This window comes from Dermacentor albipictus, chromosome 1 (genome assembly GCF_038994185.2).
Source record: "Dermacentor albipictus isolate Rhodes 1998 colony chromosome 1, USDA_Dalb.pri_finalv2, whole genome shotgun sequence".
Lineage (NCBI taxonomy): Eukaryota > Metazoa > Arthropoda > Arachnida > Ixodida > Ixodidae > Dermacentor > Dermacentor albipictus.
The window spans coordinates 413,945,506-413,969,149 of record NC_091821.1 but is presented as its reverse complement, the minus strand read 5'-3'; the positions used below and the strand labels follow the sequence as shown (position 1 = coordinate 413,969,149).

At 43.5% G+C, this 23,644-nt stretch overlaps 1 protein-coding gene across 1 annotated transcript in view; it reads left to right on the top strand.

The window, feature by feature from the left end:
- The first annotated feature begins 11,850 nt into the window (after positions 1 to 11,850).
- Positions 11,851 to 23,644, top strand: part of LOC135913071 (sorting nexin-13-like) — a 67,213-nt gene continuing 55,419 nt past the window's right edge. The window contains exons 1-6 of the mRNA XM_065445741.2: positions 11,851 to 11,994; positions 13,712 to 13,824; positions 16,704 to 16,812; positions 18,765 to 18,854; positions 19,019 to 19,140; positions 20,932 to 21,047. Of these exons, the coding sequence (XP_065301813.1) occupies positions 13,712 to 13,824; positions 16,704 to 16,812; positions 18,765 to 18,854; positions 19,019 to 19,140; positions 20,932 to 21,047 (550 nt within the window). The 5' untranslated portion in view covers positions 11,851 to 11,994. The remainder of the gene's footprint in view (positions 11,995 to 13,711; positions 13,825 to 16,703; positions 16,813 to 18,764; positions 18,855 to 19,018; positions 19,141 to 20,931; positions 21,048 to 23,644) is intronic.

Below are 23,644 nucleotides of genomic sequence, written 5' to 3'. Positions count from 1 at the left end.
GCGAAAGTAAAGCGTGAAATGGCCCATTGCGTGAAAAGGCTGGCGTCTGTCGTCTGTAGCAGCAAACAGGCGCCTAAATTCTCATTGGCCGCGACGCCACGTCACAAGCGGGCCTCGACGGAGCATAGCGGCCGAGAGGGAACACCAGTACGCTGGGCGTTGCGAGAGGGGAGAGGGCATCGCCACGGTGCCATTCTCTATGACGATGCCACGTCACCCTTGCTCTCGCTCTCAGGAGCCTGTGTTATGCCCCTGTTCCTTCTCCGCGCGAGCTCTCTCCTGTGCTCTAACTGCACCTCGCTAAGGCCAAATCAAAACGCGCCAAGCGTCTCAACCCGCTTGCTTGCCCCCGAGGAGTTCACAACGCGAAGGACCCCTCAGCAACGTTCAATTGGACAATAATGCTTTCGCATTCACAACTCATAAAAAGTGCTTAGGTGTTCTCGGATATTTGGTATCCATACAACAGTACGCACACAATAATATAGACAGTTTCTGCAAACCAAAAAAAAAGAAAAACTTTTTATTGATATTATTGAAATGAAAACAAAAGAAAGCCATGTAGTATTATGTATATAATGATGATGGCTACTTACTTCTTATCGCGCATTAATCATGATAATCAATCAATCCATCAATCAATCATTTCATTACCATGCCCAGGAACGATTATGAGGTAGGAGTGCTTGTGCACGCATACAATAAAAAACAAACAAGAAATGGCAGGGGAGAGCAAGTAAAAATACAATCAGTAAAAAAACTATTTTGAAAAGAATAATGTACATACAATAAGGGGCAAGGTGAATACAAAGAAAAGGGGGGGAGGACAGCTGAGCAATGTGTGGAACTATAACACAACAACGCCAAGCTCGGAAAAGAGCAATAACGGCGAGTTGGGAAAAATATCTAGATTATGAAAAATAAGCGTTATAAAGACTCAGTATTCCGTGGACAATGGAGTGTTGGAGATGACTGGTGGGAACATCGGAAGGTCTACGTTTTCTAATGGTCTTGCGCGGAATACGAAACATGATACAACTGAGGAGTTCGGGGCAGGTAAGGATACCGTGAATGAGTTTGAAAAAGCAAACAGAATGTCGGCGCGATTACATAGGTCGCGAAGTAAGGGCAATGACAATAATCCAACAGTGGTGGAACAAGGTCCACTGTTCGTGTGAGCAAAGTGGCGAGGATACGTGCTTAGAAACTTTTTTCTGGACCCGATCTATAATGTCGCTGTTGGATCTAGAAATGCCATTACAGGCTAGCGATGCGTATTCGAGTTGAGGAAGACAGAATTGAATTCCCTCGGCAGTCTGCAATCAGAGCCGAGAGAGCGCGTACGCCGCGTTACAACGTGTTTAGTGTGAGAAGGAAAGTATAGGTTGCATTTATTCTTGCAACACTCCGTCGCAAATCTACCTGCACTTGTGCTTTTTTAATGCTACGGTGTAATTGAAAGTATGCAAAAAAATATTATCTTGCACCTTTTGCTCTATTCAAAGTGTATTAAATGCATAAAGTGCACACGCTGCGAGCAGTGCACTTTATGACTACATCGTTTTGCACTCTGTCGGCAAGTAAATTTAGCATATAATAAATCAAAAGTGGCACGGTTTGTCAGCGCGACTGAGATGGTTGCGCAGAATAGCTTCGCGTGACACTAATGTGCCGTGATCGTATTTCCTACGTGCCTTTCATACCTCAATGCTACTCCCATTGCTCAAAAAATGATACTCAATGAATGCCTTGACAGAGATATTGGAAAAGATCATGTATCCAGTATTATTGAAGACCTGACACACAGACAGTTAATCCCTGAGGAAAACATTGAAGAGCTCAGAAGAAATTTGGCAGAACTGGCCCCCCGTTTCTGGTTACCTCAAAAATTCAGGATTTCGTCAGGAAGCGTAGATGGCAAGTGCTGCCGACAAGAGAACGCCTTCATAAATTCGGGATAGTTCCAAACGCACTTTGTTCTAATTGTAGTGAAATCGAGACAGCCCAACACGCTTTGTTCGAATGTCCGCCTGCAAAAATAATTTGTAGACTTGTGAAACACACGTTAAATATAGATGAGCATCAAAGACCGAGAAAAAGGTGTGGATTATTTGATTACCTGATTGTAATTTGCACTATGTTTGTAATTTGGAAGAGAAGAAGCCTCGCAGAGGTCCGTAGACAGCCGGCAAAGGCGGCCTATCCCGCCAAGCAAAGAATTAGACTTTTATTATGGAAATCCCTTTCGGAGGATCTAGAGGCCAACGGTGAGGAGGCCTTTCTCCGGAGATGGCACACCAGATTCCTTTATTTACAAAACGGCACGCTTCATTACCCTATTGTTCCTGTTAAGGACACACACAATACAACGTGTTATAGTGCTACAGTTATGTGCAATTACCCTCCCTTTTGTATAATGTACAACTTAACCACTGTATAAACTACTGCTTCGTTGTTATGTGACAACACAAGTTGAATGCCTCATTTTGTATAACTTACATTTTCGTGCTGTTCTTAGACTAGTGATGGTTCAAACAAGTCGGTAGTATGAAACCTTCATTATGTTCACTGCTAGAATTCACTTGCGTGTGTGCAAGGTATCAGGTACCATCAGTATGTTTTTTGTGTACACTTTACATTAGTGTGCAAATCACCATTTGTATAAGTTTTGTGCACACTTTGTCGGTTTGTAATTATGTTCACCATCGAGAGTTTGTTCAATAAAATTCCCTTTGTGTACGCCATTGTAGGTATTTAGCACTGAACTGCATTGTAACTGTGATATTAGCAATGTGTAATACTTACATTCATGAGTGTCTGTCGTATAAAATTTCTTTTGGCGTAGGTAGTGAGTGTTCGTATCGTCTCTTGTTGAAATAAACTTTTTGTAAACAGAGGTAGTTAACCCTCAAAATATCAACTTTGGTCCTTTGTCCCAAAGAGAAATAAGAATGCCACAGTCCTGCGTGGCACACCCGGCCTAGTCACAATGTAAGCTGGTCTCCATAGGAGACATTCGTAAGCTGATTGAACAATGTAACTGCCAGTAGTTAGTATGTTGAAAGTCGTGTTTTTATTTGCGTGCATTTATTGAAACTCACCCAGGTGTGCTTTATGGCCTGAAAAGTATGTCTAGAAGGACATGCAGTGGGACAGTGAGGGCACTTTGATGTTTGTAAATACAAATTTCAAGCAAAAACCGGCACGCGATGAGCTGAATTTTGCACGTGACACAAGTTCCACGCCGAGGACTTCTTGCACATCATGTACGAAGCCGGCGTTGTGGGGACCCTTCGCGTTTATTTTGAAACTGCTTGCAACAATTAGGGGCACGTCGATCTGAGGAACGAGGTGTATGCCAAGAAGTCCGCAATCTTCCCGTGTTGAGCACCTGGTGACTCATACACTGAGGCCACCACAACATCCTCGGAGTTACGCACTGCGCACACGTCGGCAAAGTCCACGTCCGGTGCTCCTTACGAGTTTGAATGGCCCACACTCATTTCCTCGTTCGTATATTGCCACACCCGAGGCCTGGTGCGCAGTTCTATTTGCTGACACGACAACCTGTAGCCGGTGACGTCACGTGGACGAATCCAGGTCTCGGAGCAACAGAGTAGGGACACTCGAATTAATTAAGATGTAGTCGGTATGACGTCAAGCCTGTGTGTAGCCAGGCAACGTACACTGAGAGAGCATATGGCGAATCGGTGGGGCTGATCGAGCAGTGCAAAGCAACGTTGCATGATTGTGTCAAGACGATGTTGTTTGCGTCTATGGAAATCGTCACGCAACGCTGGATCTGTGTTTTCGGCGGCGTGGGAAAAGGTGAAGTCGTCTTCAGCGTTCGGGGTATAAAGGTCATCAAGTGGAGTGGCTCGACTCAGTGCCACGTATACAAGTTTCTGGGGGTGACGTTTGCTGTATTCGCAAACAACGCTAGTATATGTGCCACCTTGAGACTTATGAATCATTATTGAACTAGCCTGCACTACGGAAAAATGTGGGCAAGGTCGTGTGATGTCAATCTTATGGTCCAACATTGTGGTCACCGGGCGTTGTTCAAGTGGTACCCACTCGGGGTGGACAGCGCTCCCGAGTACATTGAGCAACCGTGCTCCATTTAGCCGTGCCAGTCTTCCCGTGGCACCACCATCGAGCCACAGTCTTTTTGGGAGTCCCTAATCGTATACCTCAGTGTGGGCGAGGTTCCCAAACGCACGATTCACCAGACCGTCCATCACGTCTATGTTGACGGCTATCATGCACAGCGAAGCTCGCGGGCCTCACTTTCGTCTGCTCGCACGTGAGAGTCTATGCGGCGACGCTCCGGGGCCTAATCTTCTGCTGCACGCATGCGAGGGTCTTAGCGGCGAAGCTGCCCGACCGCATTTTCGGCTGAGCGCGTGCGAGGTTGCTCGCGTAGAAGCTGTCGTGCCTGATTTTCGGCAGCACGTACTTGGTCATCGCGGCGAGGCTGCCGGCCGCATTTTCGGCAGCATGCATTCAAGGGTCTTCACGGCGAAGTTATTTTGCGTCGTTTTCTCGAAAACGAACTAAACTGTGCGCCCAACGTCGACGGCGTCCTGCGGCTTGTGCTGTTCTCCGCACAGTGGTCTGCTGAGCCCGACTTTTCCTGGTTGCAGAACAGAAACTACAGAAACTACACTTTGACCCGCATCGACCATGTCTACGTTCACTCAGCCCTCTTTTTGTCGGCGTTCCAAGTGCCTGCGTATCTCCTTTCCTTTCCTTCCGCTCTCCCGTGGTGGCGCTCCCGTAAGCGTGCTGTCCTCAGGACCGCAAAGTGGAAAGACATGCGAGCCGTCCATGTAGCCCCGATCCCGCAAACTTGGAACTTTTCACCGGAACAACGGCCAGGTTTCAGCGGGAGTTTGTGGGAAACCGGTTGTGTGTGGCTCGTCTTGTGCATGACCACTTGTGGTTCTCGAGCGACCTCACAACCATTACTGGACTGCAGGACGTCGACCAACGCACGATCGCTTAGGCTACCGTGAAGCAGTGTGTGCCCTCGGACTGCAGTCAGGGGCGTGTCTGTTCTACGTGCCAGGATTCGTTAGTAAAATGTATCCTGCCGCGTTTTGCAACAATACATGGGTATGTATACCACCCCCCTCCTTCGGTGCCTCATTATCTTCCGAGGCTCAACATCGTGGAGGAGCGACTATAGTCGCCACTCGCCTCCCATTTATGTGCACATGCATACGGCATTTGATAAAAAGCAATAGACAGTTCGTCATTGGGAGCCCATATACACAGCTTCGCTGGTCATCCACCTTCACAGAGTGGAATGGCACTGAATTTCTCTAAAGGGTGATATGGCTTATTTTCCTCATTGTCCTTGCCGCACTACAGACGCGACATTTTACTCCCTTTCAAATGATGCATCGTCCCAACGTGAAAGTTAAGCGTGTGCGTGCACGAAACATTAAAACGCGAATCCCTTGTATAAGTATAGCTTTATATGGAATGCTATATGTAAATCCAATGCAAAGTGAGCACGTATCGACGCTACGCGGCGCGCCTGTGACATCGAGTGGCTTCTCGCGCGCTATGTAATAGCTGCAACAGACACCGGACACCGGCGGTGGCGGACACCATCGCCAACCGAAACGGCTTTCGGAATCAGCCCGTATCAGCCTACGCTGTAAAACTTGAAGGATGCTTAAGCTTCGCCTTTAAGAGTGGAATGCGACGGCATTCAAAGATCCCTGACTGTTTCTCACACTTGCCGGCAACTGCAGCTTATGTAACCGTAACGTTTACCGGTAAACGCCGGCGGCGAACGCTATGGACGAAGGCGAGCTTTCTGGTAGAAACGCGGCCTCTTGCGTGGGCCGATCCCGGAGGCAGTGCACAGCCGCGCCAGGAAAATAACATCATTTTGAGGTTTCTGTTATTGTTTCGTACATTTAACATTTCACTCTGAAAATATTTAACATAAAAGGCATGCGATGTCGGTGCTTTGTTTCACGACATTCGTTAGAGGGCTTCCATTCTCACAATTCCGAGGAATAACTTCGTCAAGAATGTAAGACTAGGTATGAGCAACTATAGTGATAGAATGGTTTGGCAATATAACCCGCGTATATCGCGTGTCATAGAGCAAGGCGTGACGTATAAATATACTTAAATATATTGTACACTGTATATATCAACATAATTTTACATAACGTGACAATTAGTTTCTGTGTGACTGTGTGTTGCGTGGGTTTATGTGGTTACTCAGACACTTCTTTGAAAAGGTTACGTGTATACAGTGCTTCGTACTTTGTATATGTGATCGTCTTGGTGGAATTGTGCCGTGATTGTGACTCATTATTCGCACTGTCTCTTGTTGAATAAACGTTTTCTAAACACACCATGCGGCAATTTTCGCTCACGCACAGCTCTGCCGACGCCAGATTTTCTGCGACACGGAGCCCTAAACGCTATCGCGTTAAAATGTGCGTTTGTCTACGGCTATAGGGTGCTACGGCTACAGCGTTTTTCTACGGCTATAGGGTGCGACGGCTACAGCGTTTGTCTACGGTTATAGGGTGCTACGGCTACAGCGTTTTTCTACGGCTAAACGCTACCCACCGCCGTTCTGCAGCGCACGTCTGGTAAGAAACGTGTTTTCAATTAGTTCAACATAGAAGACACTCCTTTATAGATATACGTTTTGCAGATAAAGAGAACTTATCATGCTTCAAGCACATACGTTTATAATTTTTCATGCGTTACACAGAGAAATTTGTATAGCTCTGATTACCTGTAGTTGAAAACACTTGAAAATCTGCGGGGTTCTGTTTTGCCCACACGCAACATGCGGCTCGGTCTTTTTTTGCGCGCTCTGTTTATGTGGAGAAAGCCGGAAGCTGGACAAGGCAGCTGTTCGTAAACAGCAAAATGCTATCGCGAACGGATTCGAGTATTACCGATTCCAGTCATATGCACAGTCGGAGACAAAGGTTTGTGGACAGCGCGCATAGAGAAAGCGCTGAATTTGGTCATGGCCTATACATGCAACTTCCGACTGCGACGGGCCTCGCTCAAAACTTGTAGCGCGTCATTCATTTCCTAGTTGTACACGCTGTATTCAATGAAATTATGGTGTTATCGCACCGCGCACGCGGTCCACGAGCTTTTGTTCCAGGCCGGATATATATAACTATACACACAGTGAACTGTTCCTGTATAGCATTACAATCGCCTTGGTGGTATCGTGTGGCCGTCGTTCCTCGCAATATTCGTATTGTCTTTCATTAAAGCATTTCCTTTTCTGAACAGAATTCCTCAATATCTCTGCTAATCATGTTGCCATATGCGGTGTCCAAATATCACTCCCTGCGACGGCTCCCGCTCTGTAAAGCTCTTGCATTGTCCGCTAGTAGCACTATATCGTGCGCATACATTAGTGCGGTGACCTTCTGTTGCACTATTTGTCCATTACGCGTGCATGACAATTCAAATCCTAACTGCCTATTTTCCACTTGTCTTGCTATGCCCTTGACATAAAGCATGAACAATGGAGACAGAGTGAATCCTTGCTTCAGTCAATCTTGGTGAATTCCGGCCACTTCATTACAATTTCGGCCTTCCTATATAACTTTTACTCGGTTGTGTGTATGATCTCCCTTATCATCTCCATGATATCGTCATCCATGCCTTCATGCTTGAGAATATCCCACAACAACTCCCTGTCTGCGTTGTCATAAGCCCCCTTAATATCTAGAAATGCTATCCATAAAGGTGTCTTAAGAGCTACTGATGTCTTTATGAACTGAGTTAGAACAAAAATATTATCTTCTAAGTGTCTACCCTGGTCTGGACCCATTCAGACCAGGGTAGACATTATGCAATTATAATGCATATGCTTTTTCTCTGCTGTGCTCTAACAGCCTTACGGATTGTTCGATAGCGATCACGCGCGTTTGGAATATCCAGCGACAAAGCTGGCCTTCACATTGTTTTGTTACTCAGTCAGGACAGCGCAATGGGATGTTTTCAACGCGAAGGGCGCTCGAGTGGGCTGCCTTTGTTTTTAGCGCCTCTTTCGCTTAGTGCGCCGATAAGCCGGTATCAGCCACGCGACGCGTGGTGCGTACAACACGCCCTGCACACGGTGACCCGCTTACGGCATGCCTCCGCCGCGCTGTTATCAGCTCCGAACGGCGTCACGTACTCCGCGGCGAGTCGCTTACGTCAAGCCGATCACAAAACAAGGAATAGATGGAAGGTATTCGTAACGGACAATTCGAAGTAACGCATATATACCCCCCCCCCCCCCCCCAATCAGAATGCCATGCAATGTACCAGCTTCGTCTGGGTCGTCTCTTTTACTCCAAGTCATATATTGCAGATCAAAAAGCGGATGAGTGCACGTAGATGTCCTGTAACCCACGTTCCTACAATTTAAAAGTACGCATGGTCAAATAAAAACAGCATTAATTTCATATCGGCTCGTGCAGGTGAGGGTCCATGATAGATCTTTCAAAGGGGAGATGAAATGGGGGGTGGGGGCGGGGGCAGGGAGGGCTTAGCGCAAAGTGCCTGTGCCACCGCACCTAGTCCCTGCCCACCTCCTCCAGGTCGGCTTCATAGAGTGTGGCTTCGTAGAATGCAACGCAGCTATGACGATCACAAACAGCATGCAAAGTTCTCGGCTATATACGCCTTGGCGAAAACCAAACTCAGAGAACTTTTTACTGACGTCCAGATACCCGCTGCAATGAAAAAACAAAAGAATTAAATGCTTTGATTATTAATTTATTGCAGCGATGACATATTGCATTACGACACTGCAAACAGGATGCAGCCACTGTGAAGAGGGCTCCCGTGCTCAAAGCAGATAGAAAGCAAACTGACGCGTTGAAATGGCACGAGCAATTCCGCCGTTTTCTCTCCCACCAAGTTCATTTCGCGTGAGATTATTTGTGTCGTGTAGAGAAGGCCTGCTTGTAGAGCTCGGCGTATCATCCGAAATTGTGCCGTACAACGAGATCAGTTGATGGCTCCTTGATCTAGCCTAGTTCGTACAGCAAGTTTTATACCTGTAATGTTTCATGTAGGCACAAAGGATAATGCGAGGCATGCGATGCGGCACGAGTTCGAAAACAGATTTAAACTTCCTTTCTCAGCAGCCAGTGGTTGTTTTCCCTGCAGCTTTGTCGCGCTCAACAGAAAACCACTCTTTTCTTTGTTGCACTTGGTATCACTAAATACATGCAGTGTAGTGAAACTTACGGTTCGCGTCAGCTATCAGCTGCGTGCCCGCCGGTGCATGACCAGCCTGAAAGGAATTCTCTTTTCCTACCCTAGCGTCACCCTTCTATCATTCGTGCAATAATACGGGCAAGGAGAGGCAGATCTCTCTCTCTCTCTCTCTCTCTCTCTCTCCTTTTTTTTTTTCTTTTCTTTTGAAGCAGCGGAGCTGTTTATAGCTGGGGTTCTGTGCATTTTCTGAGCGTGCCGATCCCGGAAATAGTGCAATACCGGGCCGACCCACGCCCGAGGTGAAGCATGCTTCATTAATTAATTGTGTTAAGCATGCTTCAAAAGTAAATAATTAACGAAATAAATCTATCAAGATGTATTGTTTCAAATCGATGGGTATACTGGAATCGTTTGTGAACAGCACGTGGACTCACGAGCAAGAGGCGTTGCCATATATGCAAAGGGCGAAATGTGTTTGCAACCGTACGCCCTTGACTCGCAAGAGGACAATGCCACCGACTGTGGGGATTGTCTGTGGCGTACAAACGAAAGACGGAACTGTCATATCCACTATGTTTACGAGCATATGTCCAGGCACGTGCAAGTGTGATATCCACAAAGTGTGAGCACACACTTTGTCGTGGGTTATAGCCCTGATGAGTCTGTCACTACCGCTATATGATCATCGTTGGAGACTTTAATGTGGACATTTGAGAACCAGACACGAAATGGTTCTGGAAGAGTGCTCGAAGAGTTCGGTTCGAAGTCTCACACCAAAGCAGTATAAGCCACTCAACTACACAACAACGGTCGTGCATATATTTCACTTTGGCCAAGATTCTGTCTAAGGTTGTAACCGAAACCAATCAGTGTATATTAGTAATCACAAAGCTCTCGTCACTAGCATTAACAAATGATAAAAATATATACATGTACCCTTGTCTAACCTTCTGTGATCGATGTCCTACAGCTTCAGTGGTCATCCACCTTCACAGAGTGGAATCGCTCCTCATTTTTCTTTTTTCTTTTTAATTTTGACCCCGCAGAGTGTCGTAATAAGTTACAACAGTAGACCAACTCTAGCTAGCTTTTTTTTTTTTTTACGCGAAGATGTCCGAAAATTGAGGGGGGAGCGGGGGAGAGGTGGGAGAATCCACAATGGTGGAGTAGCAGGGTAGCAGGGATTAAGCCACCATACAATGGTGTTCGTGCGGCGGTGAAGATCTAAGGGCGACGCCGCGGTCGATATTAAATGTACGTGGAAAACAATGTGTGACGAAGCCCAGAATTCACTTTGAAAAGTAATAATAAATCATTATTATTATATGAAAGTTACCTTGCGTATATCTCATTAGCGAACAGACAATAATTGATATGCGCGTCCTTTTTTTTTAACAAGTAATTCGATCGTTAACCTTGTTTCTCACGTCTCGTTATACAGGCTCCGTGTTGGACATGTAACATAGGATTTTGTACGGCCGCGGTAGTGAAAGTTGAAGCCGTGATGCTGCAATCCGGGGATGCTGCCGTCATGGGGGAGTCACTAAAAATTCGCTTTAAGATTTATTTATTTATGTTAATTAATTATTATAACATAAAAGTTAATATGTATATACGTCACTGAAGTAAGCAACTTGTTCGTGCTGCTTTACTTCTTTTATTTTTATAACTTCCCGTATTCATCCCTTATAATATCCAGAGAACATGCCACACTCTTAGCCATGACATTAAATAATAAAAATAATTAGCCATTCCACTCCGTGAAGGTGGATGACCAGAGAAGCTGTGTAGCACACACGACAAAGAGGTGACACAGAATTTTGAACAAAGGTACGAACACATTTATTGTTTTGATCAGCGGTCATCGTGACGAAAGGTACTCTCTGACATTTATTTTAATACGTCCGCGTTCATTCGTGGTATACATTCGTTATATTATACATTCGTGTTTTCATTTCGCGTATATTGATTGGAGACCGAAATCACCGCACCGACTGGCAGTGGGACAGTGCCGTTAGCGCCTTCGCAGGGCGAGGGGCAGTATGGGAACGCTGGCATGATGATATGACGACGATGAACGCGCGAGCAGCTGCAAGAGCACGTTCGCGCGGAGGGGCGCGAACGAACCAGCTGTTGTAGAAGACGACGACGAACGCGCAAGCAGTGACACGAGCCATTGCTGATGATAATAGTTTTTGCTTTCATAGATTTGTAGACGGACACGAAAAATACACGTAATCCTAGCCATAAACAGCTTCGCTGTAAAAAGCACAATGCGTGTAATATTACAAGCCCTAGACTCTGAGTGCACTAATGGGATTGCTCCGCCAATACAGTATTATAGTTTCGCTGTTTAACAAGTGCACCAGACCGCTGTTGTGCCTTGAGTGCTTCGGCCGTCGTGTTTGTATCAAGATAGACATCCTGCATTCAAATATGCCGTAGCTAGAACACCTTCAACAACAAATGTTCGGATTATGCGCCAGCTGAAAACTTGCGTCCTGGCCCCCGAGATTGTGCATTGCGTGCGCCTCTAAATTTCGGAGGCCGTGCTTGCACCGTAGCAGTTGTTCAAATACCCACTAGATGGCGCGAGCGCGCCAAGGGCGCCGGGCGACACTTTACGGGGAATTTTCGCATTCGTCAACCCAACATGGCTGACCTTGTGTGGTGGTGCGTTCCGTATCGGCCGTCAACTATGACGTTTTTCCTCTAGGTTTACCGGGAAGAAAACAATCTCATGAGTTTCGGAACGTAGGTCGAGCGACGCTAAATGTAAGTAGACGCACAGGCTATACGTACTGTTGCTGACTGCGTGGAATCCTTGCGTCAATTCATGACCGGCCGCTGCGCTCATTACGGTTTTCTACGTCGCTCTTTTACCGCCCCGTTACGGAATAGGTTTCCCTTGCTTTCCGGCATTTCGCCGTCATTAGCGAAATGAGTGGCGTCATTGCTGACATAAAGTGGTGAGCTTGTGAGTGCACTTTGCATGTTGCGGTACTGCGTCAAAAGATCTGGCACGGTAGCAATTAATCGAAGCGTATCACCCATTTGGTGTTGTCTTGCGATTGTAAACGAACGTTGTTATGTTTATTGCTTGAAATCAGTGTCTTGGCAACGGCTTATTCCTTGACGCACATTTTGCCAAGGCTGTGAAGCTTACAGATCAGGAGACACTCTGACTCTTGCGTGTTACCAGTGCGCGTTCGTCTTTTCGCCGCCCGTCTTTCATTCATTGCGTATGTGGTTTCGTGCTACTTGATCGACGCTGGCCGTGAAATCCTCCCAGCGCTGTCGTTCAATTGTGCCGCTCGTTAGCTTTGTTCCGTGCTACCGCCACAACGCTTTCATAGCAGTTTCTTTTACATGTGGTTGCATTAAATCATGAATGCGGCATCCGAAGCTGCCTCAGCAGTAGGTTTCGAATATGCGCAACACCGTAACGTCACAATCCGTCTCTACGAATGAACTTCCCCTGTTGGAGAAATTATTTTCAGCTCCGGTGAAATGTGATTTTTGTGAAGCCAGCGGTGAAGGTATCTAGCGATATTAAAAGAGAAAAGAACGATAAGTAATTCGCTCACGATGTACTCCTGAGCACGCGACATGTTTCTGCCAGGTATTTCCAGTAGTTCCAAGAAAAACGGACATTAAGCTGCGGATAAATTGAGCGATCTGCTTACTCAATGTGGCTCCATTTCACTCCTGTAGGCAGGTCTTGCTAGACACAATCTCTTTAATAAAAGCACTGCCACGTTCGGCGGAATGTTTGCGTGCCGCGCTTTCCGTCAGCGATGCTGAAGGAATTGTTTTTCCTTGCTCGTAATGTGTGCAGCCAGTAATTGACTTATGCATAAGCTTTGATCCGGTGATCCGGTTCTTTCTACAAAAAACAGAAGAAAAATAGGACATGAGTTACCTTCAGGAAGTCGATATGATGATATTAAGTAAATTTATATTTAATCTCTGTAATTATGATCACTCACTAGAAAATGCACAAAGTATCATCCTACCATCTCTACTTTCTTTCTGTGGGATCTGTGGTATCATGTATACTTGACACATTTATTTACAGTCTGTGATAATCTGTTACAGAATTAAGTGAGCAGTACCATTTTTGCATCCTCAGTTATTCTTGTTAGGATTTATTTTATAACAGGGTCAGTTTAGTCCATATGTCTGCTTGCTTTTGTGAAGTGGTTTTGTATGCTCCTCCCTACTTTGTATTTTATGTGGCAGTCAACACCGTTCAGGTTTAATTTGACAGAGTCACTGATTGTGCACTGAGTGCTTCACTTGACTCACCTAACCCCTTTTCATCTTCTCCGCGATTATGCTACCAAAAAGAAGAAACATTATGGCTATATTTACACTAGCACAAGCCATCTAGTAATTTTGTTGTGTAAGATTTAAGCTTTTTTTCCGATTAGACTGTTCTCTTAGGTATAAGATGAATTCAAGATTAACAAAAAATATGCTTGTGTTCCAGATGTCGCTGGGAGCCTTAGGCTGGGTGGGGTTGGCCATAGTTCTTTTCTGGTCATCATTTGGATTTTGGGCCTGCCTTTTACTACCGCTCTGCATTTTCATAACCATTTTAGGGTGAGTATCCACTCTCACGTAATGGTGTGTCTCAATGGCACAAGCAGTGCAACTCGTAATTTGACTGTTTGGGGAGTAGCACTTGCACATACCATACAGTTTATGTTTGTTGTGCTCCTTGCACCAGTAAGTTTGTTGTGCCTTGTGGGGTCTTGTCCCACAGTGACATGTCACAGGATACAGTTGCTTGTAGGATGCTAAAAGAAAACAAAATTCCTGTACTGCATAGCCGGTGCACTGCATGACAGTGTGTAACATAGCATGGAAACTTTTGCAGTTCAGTATGCTGAATGACTTAAACATCACTGTGAAGAGCAGGGCAATGAACAGGTTCAAATTGACCAGTGTCTTGTTTTGACCAGCAGTTCTGTTTTCACTTTTGCCACAAGGGAGCCCCTCTCATCACCACTGTGTCACGCATAAATCTGGCACCCCTTTAAATGAAGAATCGCTCTATAGTTGGCAATGCACTACAGAATAACTCATTCATTCCTTTGTTTAGGAATTTGTGTAAAATTAATATATGTGTACTATATTAAAGTGAAAAAGGAATTATGTCCACTTTTGCATGTTAGAAATATTAGAACTCACAAAACATTTAACAAATAAAATAAAAGTCATTTCTGTGGTGGAGGATAGCTATTCCACTAATAGCATCAATAGGTAGACTTCTTAAACCTCTATGACAGAACTGTCATTGCAAAAATGTGGGAAGTCTCTTTTACCTTGGTGTTAAGTAATTTATTCAAAAAATTACACTATTCTGTTTTTGTTCTCTCTCTCAAACTCTTTGCCTGTTTACAATTTCCCTTAAATTTGATGCATGCCTCCACATGTACTAGATCTGACAGCTTGTTGGAGCGTCGACTGGCTCACTTTACGAATTATATTGACAGGACATCTGGGACAAAGTCACCTAGTGCAGGGAAAGCACAGGAGCTAGGGTAGTGCCGTGTTTAAATCACTATACATGTCACAGACGAGAAGAAAGGGGGTTAATCGAGGGGCCCGATTTTTATTAGTCATATCCTAAGAAGCCAACAAACACTGACACCAAGGACAACATAGAGGAAATTACTTGTGTTTAATAAAGGAAAAATAAAGAAACGATAAATAATTGGAAATGAAAGTGGATGAAAAACAACTTGCCGCTGGTGGGGAATGATCCCACAACCTTTGCATTCCGTGTGCAATGCTCTACCAATTGAGCTACCATGGCACTGTTTCCCCATCCACTTTCTTGGGTATTTATGTTTCCTAGTAGAAAGTTGGGAGTGTTAGCCAGCGCTACCACTCACAGACCTTGGTGGCGGATGTGGAGTATCCTTTCTGCCGCAGGCATTACAAGAATGTGATCTTTTTGGGTGAAGCCAACCGGTCAATAAACCCACACATGCTACCTGAAGGCATCAATATTGCAGGATTTGACACCCGCGTTATGTAATAAACGAGAAGAAATGGGGTTAACCGAGAGCATCGCATGCGAAATCCGAAGGTTGTGGGATCATTCCCCACTTGCGGCAAGTTGTTTTTTAATCCACTTTTATTTCCATTTATTTATTCTTCTTTATTTTCATTTATTAAGCACAAATAATTTCCCCTAGGTTGTCCTTGGTGTCAATGTTTGTTGGCTTCTTATTATATACATGTCACAGGTTGTTCTTATTTTCCCATGCAAAGTTGATCCCAGTCTAGCATTTTCAAAAGGGTCTAAATGCCTTTAAACTTGGTGCACAGAACAGTTCTTGCCATAGTCACTAGACACTTTATCTTAGGAGGGCAACTGTGCTTACTAGGAGTTTTCAAAAAGCAGGAAAAGCTAGAAGTTTGCTTGGTCAGAAACTGGCAACAGGTTGTGTGCATACAGTGAGAACAGCGTCGAAAGCCATCTTTAGGGGAGTGCATTTGCAGATGCATTAATGCTATTTGCATCTGTTACCACCATTGGCCATTAGTATTTACAGCTTATAATATTGCTTTGACAATTTTTATTGCTTGCAAGACGTTTCCACTGCTATGTGCTTGCATGGTGCAGTGGCTCTCAATGGCTGCGGCATTCTGTCGCTGATAGCATCGCCGATGGTTCACTTTTCTGCCATTGCGTTTGCAGTCTGGTGGGGCAGTTGCAAAAATACCCTTGTACTGAAGTTTTGGTGCACGCATAAAGCTGCCAAGTCATGAAAATCAGTCTGGAAGAACTGTGAAGGCTGTGACTTGAAACTGTTAAAACTTGCCACAGGAAGTGCGATCATGATCAGCTCGTCCTCAGATTCATGTTCAACAAACATTTGTTGTAGAAGCTACTAATGCAAGTAAAACTCTAAATGTTTCACATTGCTCCACTGCCTATAGTCAGATGTGCCTAAATAATGGTCGTGTGTGCAAGGTTTGACCTCGTGCCCGCTGCCATGGCTCTATGGTTATGACTCTTGGACCCTTGCCACTGCAGCTGCATTTTGATGGTGGTGGGCTAACAAAGTCTTGTATTCTTTTTGTTCAGCTTCCCTTTCAATTTTTCAGTGTTGTTGCAGAAGGCTATGCTGTCAGATGCTAATATATGAATATAATCACCCTACTTGCCTTTGAGTTACCATTATGGAAGAAGAGCCACTTTAGTACCATTGGTGGCTTTTTAGAGCCCAGTTGTGTCTCTGTTGTTGCTATAGTTGTGTTCATAAAGTTTTGGGATCATGTTTCACTTTGAAGCACAATGTTGTCATGGAATTGTGGTACATAACATTAGCTTGTTTGTTCTGGCGTCCGTGCTTAGTTAAAGGCTTTTGGGTTGTCGCAAGGGATACTCCTAACTGCTCTGAGAATTCGTCATTGTCCTAGCTTCACCAGAGTTCATTACATACATTGCTTTGTTCATTTTTAAGCATCATATTTATGGGCTACCTGATGGAGTATCAGCAACAGCTAGAGCCATCCTATGACCCTGCTTCATCACACATTCCTGAAAACCACAGCATCAAAGGCCTTCCTCAAGTAAGCTAATGGTTTGCTATGCTGAACATTTCCGTAAACGTTCTTGCTTGGGCTATGTGCAGTTAAGCTTGACTGGAGAAAATTTCTGCATGTCACCTTCACTGCACACATTTGAAGGAATGCTAAGAGAAAAAGTAATGTTAATCAGGATCATCGGATCACAATTTTGGTGCACTGTAAACATCAGCAAAAGTGCTCCACGATTAGACGCGCAGCACTCTTTTTCTATTTCGCGGCCTTTCTTTCAGGTTTGAAAAAAAAACATTTATGTAGCACGCATTGAGCAACAGAACGCGCTAGATCAGAAATTCTTTAGGATGGCCTACAATTTTCTCATTGACACTTTTGCTCTGATTGTAGTACCCAAGCAGTTCATTAATAAATAATTAAGTAATTAGTTAAAATGCAAAGAATGGTCTGACTTGCTCCAAAGGACAGCAAACATTACCTCGGTGCTGTCACTTCCATATTTTTTAAATTTTGGCACAAGTTACGTAGGACACATGGTATGTCATATCACTGCAGCTGGAAATCTTGCATCAGTCTGTCTCCTTTGACTGATTTCAAAAGAAAGGGAGTGACATGCCAAAGTTTTTTTCCTCACCGTCTTGTGTTCCTGCTCTAAACCAACAAATGGTGCTTGCTGCCTCTCATAGTGTGTTGGCCAAAGACATTTAATCAGAGACTTTATGCTCAATACTGAAACTCTGCAAGAAAAAAAGGATTAGTTTCTGGTATGTTGCCTGTGGAAACTGATCCATAAAGGGTTAAGGTTACCTGTGGTCACAACTGTCTGTTTTGGTATGGTTGAATAGAAAAGAGGCCATAGCATTTCTAGCCAAATGTGCCTACAGTTTGGGCTCATACAGGCAGGGGTGATTAAAGGGGTCTCCAGCGAGTGCTACATCAGCAACTTGCTGAAGGGCTTTCCACTACACAGCGCTTTGAGTTCAAGCTGTTATGCATTGATGGAAGTCCTTGACAATGAAGTGGCTGGAAAAGTGCTTGAAACCAGGTCTCGTTACTGTCAAGCCATTGTGCATTGTTTTCCAACTAAAGGATATGTGTCTCTTGTCTTGCTTCTTTTTTATAAAAGCATTGCATGCTCACAGTGAAACTACTGCATAGTATGACAGAAGTTGTACTAGCTGCAGCAGCTCCATGGCTGTGACGGTCTGGTTCAAAGCATGAGGCTGTGCACTTTCATTTCTCGCCATGCTGGCCATAGAGTTTTCTACAAAAACTACTAGAGGGAACTCTGGTGCCATTGTCTACAGGAAGTGCAAGTATGTCAGTTTGGCTGGCATGGGAATAACGGACAATACATGGATTTGCCCACATTTCTTCCTTCTGGCTTCATATGGTTTTTTGGCCTTTCAAGTTGATCATTTTCAACAAGATATTGCATTACAAATACAGCAATTCACAATGATTGTACGTGTGTGCAGAGAGTTATTGCCTTGTTGTGTTTGGGAAACTATGGTTGCTTCGAAATTGAGAAAGATGAGCGACAAATAAAGGCACCAGAACATCTGAGGTAAAATAAAGCATGTAGATTGGACAAATCCACGTACTACCCATAGTTCCCATGGTAGCTTCACGATCGCGGCGCCAGAGTTCCTTCTAGCAATCTTTGTAGGAAACTCAGTGATACCAATCATATTTCCACGCAGCATGAGCAACATGTCTTTATCGGCTGCTTGCCAGAATTATTTCTCTGCAGTCAAAGAGATCCCAGGGTGTTGAAAACATTGTATAGCACAGATGGGGGGTTGGGATGTAGAAATTACTCTGAACATTCACAGGGTTTCTTGCCGTTCCTTTAGAGTCCTAAATACAGTTTGAAGATGTTTTATTTGTTGGTTTTCCTGTGCTGGGTTGTGTGTACTGTTTAGCCTTGTGATTTCTTTAATGCTGCTCAGTAGGTGCTTACTTTGAACTTTCTCATTTAGATTACAACAGCCATTCTAAAGCCACCGAAAAAGACTCGCTATGTACGGTATTTGACCGGGCACCCAACCATAGATGACCCATTATCAGAGGTACGAATTCCAGCATTTTGTTCTAATTTTTCATTTGCTTTATGTTACAAACATTTCTTATGAAGTGTGCAGTATCTGCTTGACTATACGGTACACTAAAGTATATTATCAAATCTGTGCAAGCAGAAATTCATGTGACATTGTGTTGGCTGTTTTCTTTCTAGGTTTTGAACTACATTCTGCGGGACTACGTATACAACTGGTATCTTGACCTATCTAATGATGAGGCTTTCACGGACCACATCCGAGATCTTGTTCACCAAGTGATTGTTAATCTGTCAATGAGGTAATGTGCATTTAGCTCAAGAGGTTTTCTTTGTATTTCGTTTTGAATGCTACGCTCCTGTCTTTGTCTGGTGTAGTGTTGGAACTTGCGGTGTCAAAACGCGGTGCATATTTTCAGTTTTAATGTCAGATGTCAGAACAGGCATGGCTTTTGCGAAGCTCTTCTTAAAAATTATAATTGCTTTTAAGTTATTCTTATGAATTAGAGCCCTTTTCGCATGGCTGACTTAAATTGTGCTGCACGTGGTCACAAGGCGAATTTATGTTGTTTCTGTTATATCTTTTATTTAACACTCTGCCCAGAATTGGTTTCCCAGAAAAAAAAAATTCAGATGAATTTTAAGAAATCCGTCAATTCCAAATGCAGTTTACAGCTGTCACTTAAATTTTTTCTGTGTAACAAGCAAATGAATTTTGTTGTCAGTCATGTCAGAAAACTTACATGTCAGTTTTGCTATGGTAAAAAATTGTTAGCTAGTAGTCGAAATTTCGTATCTCGCCTTTTTTGCGTTAGGTAGCTGTCGACTCCATAATTACAGTATGGTGCCTTAATTACTTGAGAGCGCCAGAAACCATTGCAGCACCTTTTTATGCAGCTCGTTCAGAACGCCCAAATGCAACGCAGCTTAGCACGCGACAAAGGAGATAGTCGTGTCACTGAAAGTAGCCGTAGTGGTCGTTGGGTGTATCACAAATAACTCAAGAGAACACCAGTCAGCCCAATGTGGCATGTCGTGGAAAGCAGCTAATTGGTTTCGAAACTCTTGGGAACCCACTCTCCTCACTTGTCCCATCAGGCACTGGATGGACTCTGCTTTCGGCAGTGCAGTCATAGTTTGTATGTACACTTCAGTGCTGTCTTGTATGATGAGACTGCCACATTAGGATTCAGTGATGTGTCTCCGTATTCACATCCCAACCCAGGCTGCACTTGGTATTTGCTTTGAATTGGTCACAATAAAAGGTAGCATAATGAATTATTTGTTATGCTCTCAAGGACTTGAGGCTGCACAGAATTACTAGGTCTACATCTATCCAGTAAATAACTATAAACAAGACGGAAGTGTTCTGTCAGTGCCACAAAAGTGTCTCTGTCACAAAAGGACGCAGACAGAAGAAAAGGGATCATATATAAAGTGAGCCCAGTTCTACGCTCATGTTGCGTGCACATGTTGCGCTTTGTTTATCTGCGTCGTTTTGCACAGGTTTTAAGCATGACAGCCTTAACAACTTGCTCAGCTTTTTGTGATAATTAAAATCCGTGTTTTTTGGGCATTGAGCGCTCTTTTTATTGCGCAACATCATCACAGACACAGTATAGAGTTATGATTATTTGAGCTTTTTTTTTGTCTTTTCTACTTCTCAAAAGCTTTTTTCTTTGTGCACGTCACTCTTTATGACTCGAAGCTCCTTTTGTATCACACAGAACTCTTTGGGGCCATTTCATCTTGGCCAACGCTTTTTATTTTGATAGCCCTACTTATCAAGGGGGTCAGTCAGGAAATTCCAGAAGGATACAAATTTTTGTCCAGAAATGTGTTTTTGTAAAGCATGTTCTTGGTGCAGGGATCGAAGTAATGGACCTTGACAGAAAATAAAGAGTGAATCTAAAAGTTGAGATGCAAAGTATTAAGTGGAGCCTAATGACGCTCAATTGTGTACTGAATACAGATTTGCTGTCATTATCTATTCCCTTTCTATTTACTTTTTTGACACTGACACTTGCAGGTTTCTGCCAAGCATGTTCTTTTAGTTAACCACACCTGACTTGAGTTGGTTGCGTTGTTCGCAGGGCCAAAGGGGTGGATTGGGTCCAGTACCTCACCATTCAACTAGTCGATGATTTTGCATCCCATCTGCGCCTATTTCGCCAAGCGCAGACCAGGCTCAAGCTCAAGAAAGATGATGGTAAGAAGGCATTCCCTTTCTTTGCCTACTTAAACCAAGCAGGAAAGCATGTTTCATAAGGGCTTCATTCATACCAGAGCATGCATAGCTATGTTGTGTTTCAGAGGTGTTTATGGGGATGGGAAGGCTCCTCTCTTTGTGCCTGCTTGATTCTAAGCTGTCTTCAAATACAAGACGAAACATAGAAATGGGAAGGTCAGGAGTTTTACTTTGATTGTAAGCCATTAAGGAAAAATTTGTAAAGTGAAACAGTTCTTTCTCACCTACGATGAGAGTTGCAAATTGTTTGCATTATGTTACGGTGCATTGAAGCCTGTAGTGCTCTTGCACTTTGTTACACACAACATACAGCCTCTATCTTAGTTTAATTCAGTGCATTTGAAATGCAGCAGTTTCAGTAAGATAACAAGTTGAGTTTAGTACTGGGTAAGATAACAAGTTGAGTTTAGTACTGTAATCCTTTCATACAACCACTAGTCTGGTTGCCATCTGCCACAGAGATGTAGGATTGGTGCACCCAGTCACTCTTAGCTGATGCTATTTCCTATTTGGCCATTTGGTGTAGTTCATCCTGAAACTGCTTGTCAAAGGTGACATCATGTGCTTGCCGCTGATGTCTAGAATCTGTGGATCACATCCTCAAACCTGAACAGACTCATATTTTTTTTTTTTTTTGTAAGAAAAGCATTGACATTATAGATCACGTAAATATGGTATTTGAGTGTGTGCAGGAAAGAAAAGACAGGTATTTTTGAAAGGATATGATGTGGTGAGAAGAACATTGCAGGTCAAATGAATATGAAGAACAACTGAAGAAATAATGCAGCACTAGAAAGCAGAATTCTTTTGCTAATGAAAGTAATGTCTTCCTCTTGATATCACAAAGAAGCAACTACTTCAGCTAGAAGTGTTGAGATCTGTAATAGCAGTTATCCCAGCAGTGTATATGATCACATGGTCTTTAAAAAAACATGCTAAGACCTAAGGTGCTGCTTCGATTTGGTGCATAGCTAATGTAATATTAGTCAAGCCATTCAAGCTTTTTAGGGACACACTTATCGTAGGTACTGCTTCAGAATTCAATGTGGTGTTAAGGTGAGAAGCCACATTCAAAAGCCAATTTTCTTGCGTAAGATTTATTTCTTGTTTTTTTACATTTTATGTATGCCCAAACTTTCAGAAACATGCTGCAAAAGAAATTATCTTCCTTTCATCATTAGTTTAGGAGTTACAGCGAGTTTTTCATCCAATACCCTCTTGCAAAACTGAAACCACATTGTGTTGGTTACGAAAATCAGTACTGTTTTTGTTATATACATAAATATTATTCAAAATACATCTTCCATTTTATGTTGTCTGCAAACTGAACAGTATTTTTGTAACTAATGCTGCATTTGTTGTTCTTTTAAAATTTCTAAAAACAGCCACAAGACCTCTATGGTCTCTGTCTCTTGTTTCTGACATCTTTTATATGGTTTGAAACATATGTTAATGTTTTCTCTAAACAAGATTTTGCTCCACCTCATGTTATGCAAACTTTGATAAGGTTTTTCTGAATGAATACAATACCATTACGTACAATTTCCTGTCAGCAACATTCGCGATCAAGAACAAAAAAAGATGGCTCAATTGAGCTATACTTATTTTTTATGGGTTCATAAGTTCCCGAAAACACAATCTTTCAGCACCAATGTTCATTACATTGGCAAACTGCGATTGTACCATACATTTTTCAGCCGTTATATCCCATGTAAACAAGGAAATGAGGTGCGCGCAATCGATAGCAGTAACAGTCCACCGCGGCAGCTTCTCCACACTACTCACCTGCCCTTCTCACATGAAAATGCCGGTGTGCACTCAGTTTCATATTCCGGTAACAGCAAATGTCCTCCTGGGTCGTTGCACGCCCCATTCAGTATTTAAGCATGGTGCAGTTGAAAGCACACTGCACACTTTTTGTAGGCGATAAACCAAAGGCGTCACCATTCCCTGCTGCAGGTGCCACGATTTGAGGGTCACGTTTCGCTCCGGTAGGCTCGATTTCATTTTGGTTCCCATCACAGTCCTGAAACACTACACAATAGGAAAACAGCAGATGTCCAGGGCCGCCGGAACCCTACCCGTTTGTTGCCGTCAGCGTCTGGTGCCGCAACAATTCACACAATGCTTCACATTACGTAGATGTCAACTACAGTTGAGTTTGTCAAATATTTTAGTTACCTTGGATTGTATGTTTTACCGGTTAGTACTTTTTGTTGCTTTTTTTTAACGAATGAATGAGGTTTTACTGTATCTTTAAATGACATTTCGCATGCTGACTCCTCACATGAGATGTGTGCAACAAATTTGTACAAAAGAAATTGATGCAATATTTTTTTTTAATTTACCACTCATTTTTCAAATAAGTTTGGTCTGAATAGGCAATTGCTTTCACTTTGCTTAGTTTTTCAGACATTACCACCTTAATATTTATCACATTGCATTGATCCTACTACATTGCACAGGTCCCACACTTAGCTGCATAAATTCCAAAAGCTTTACTCAATTTATCAATTCATTAGTTAATTATTATTGCTGGCCTGACTTCCACTTTAAAT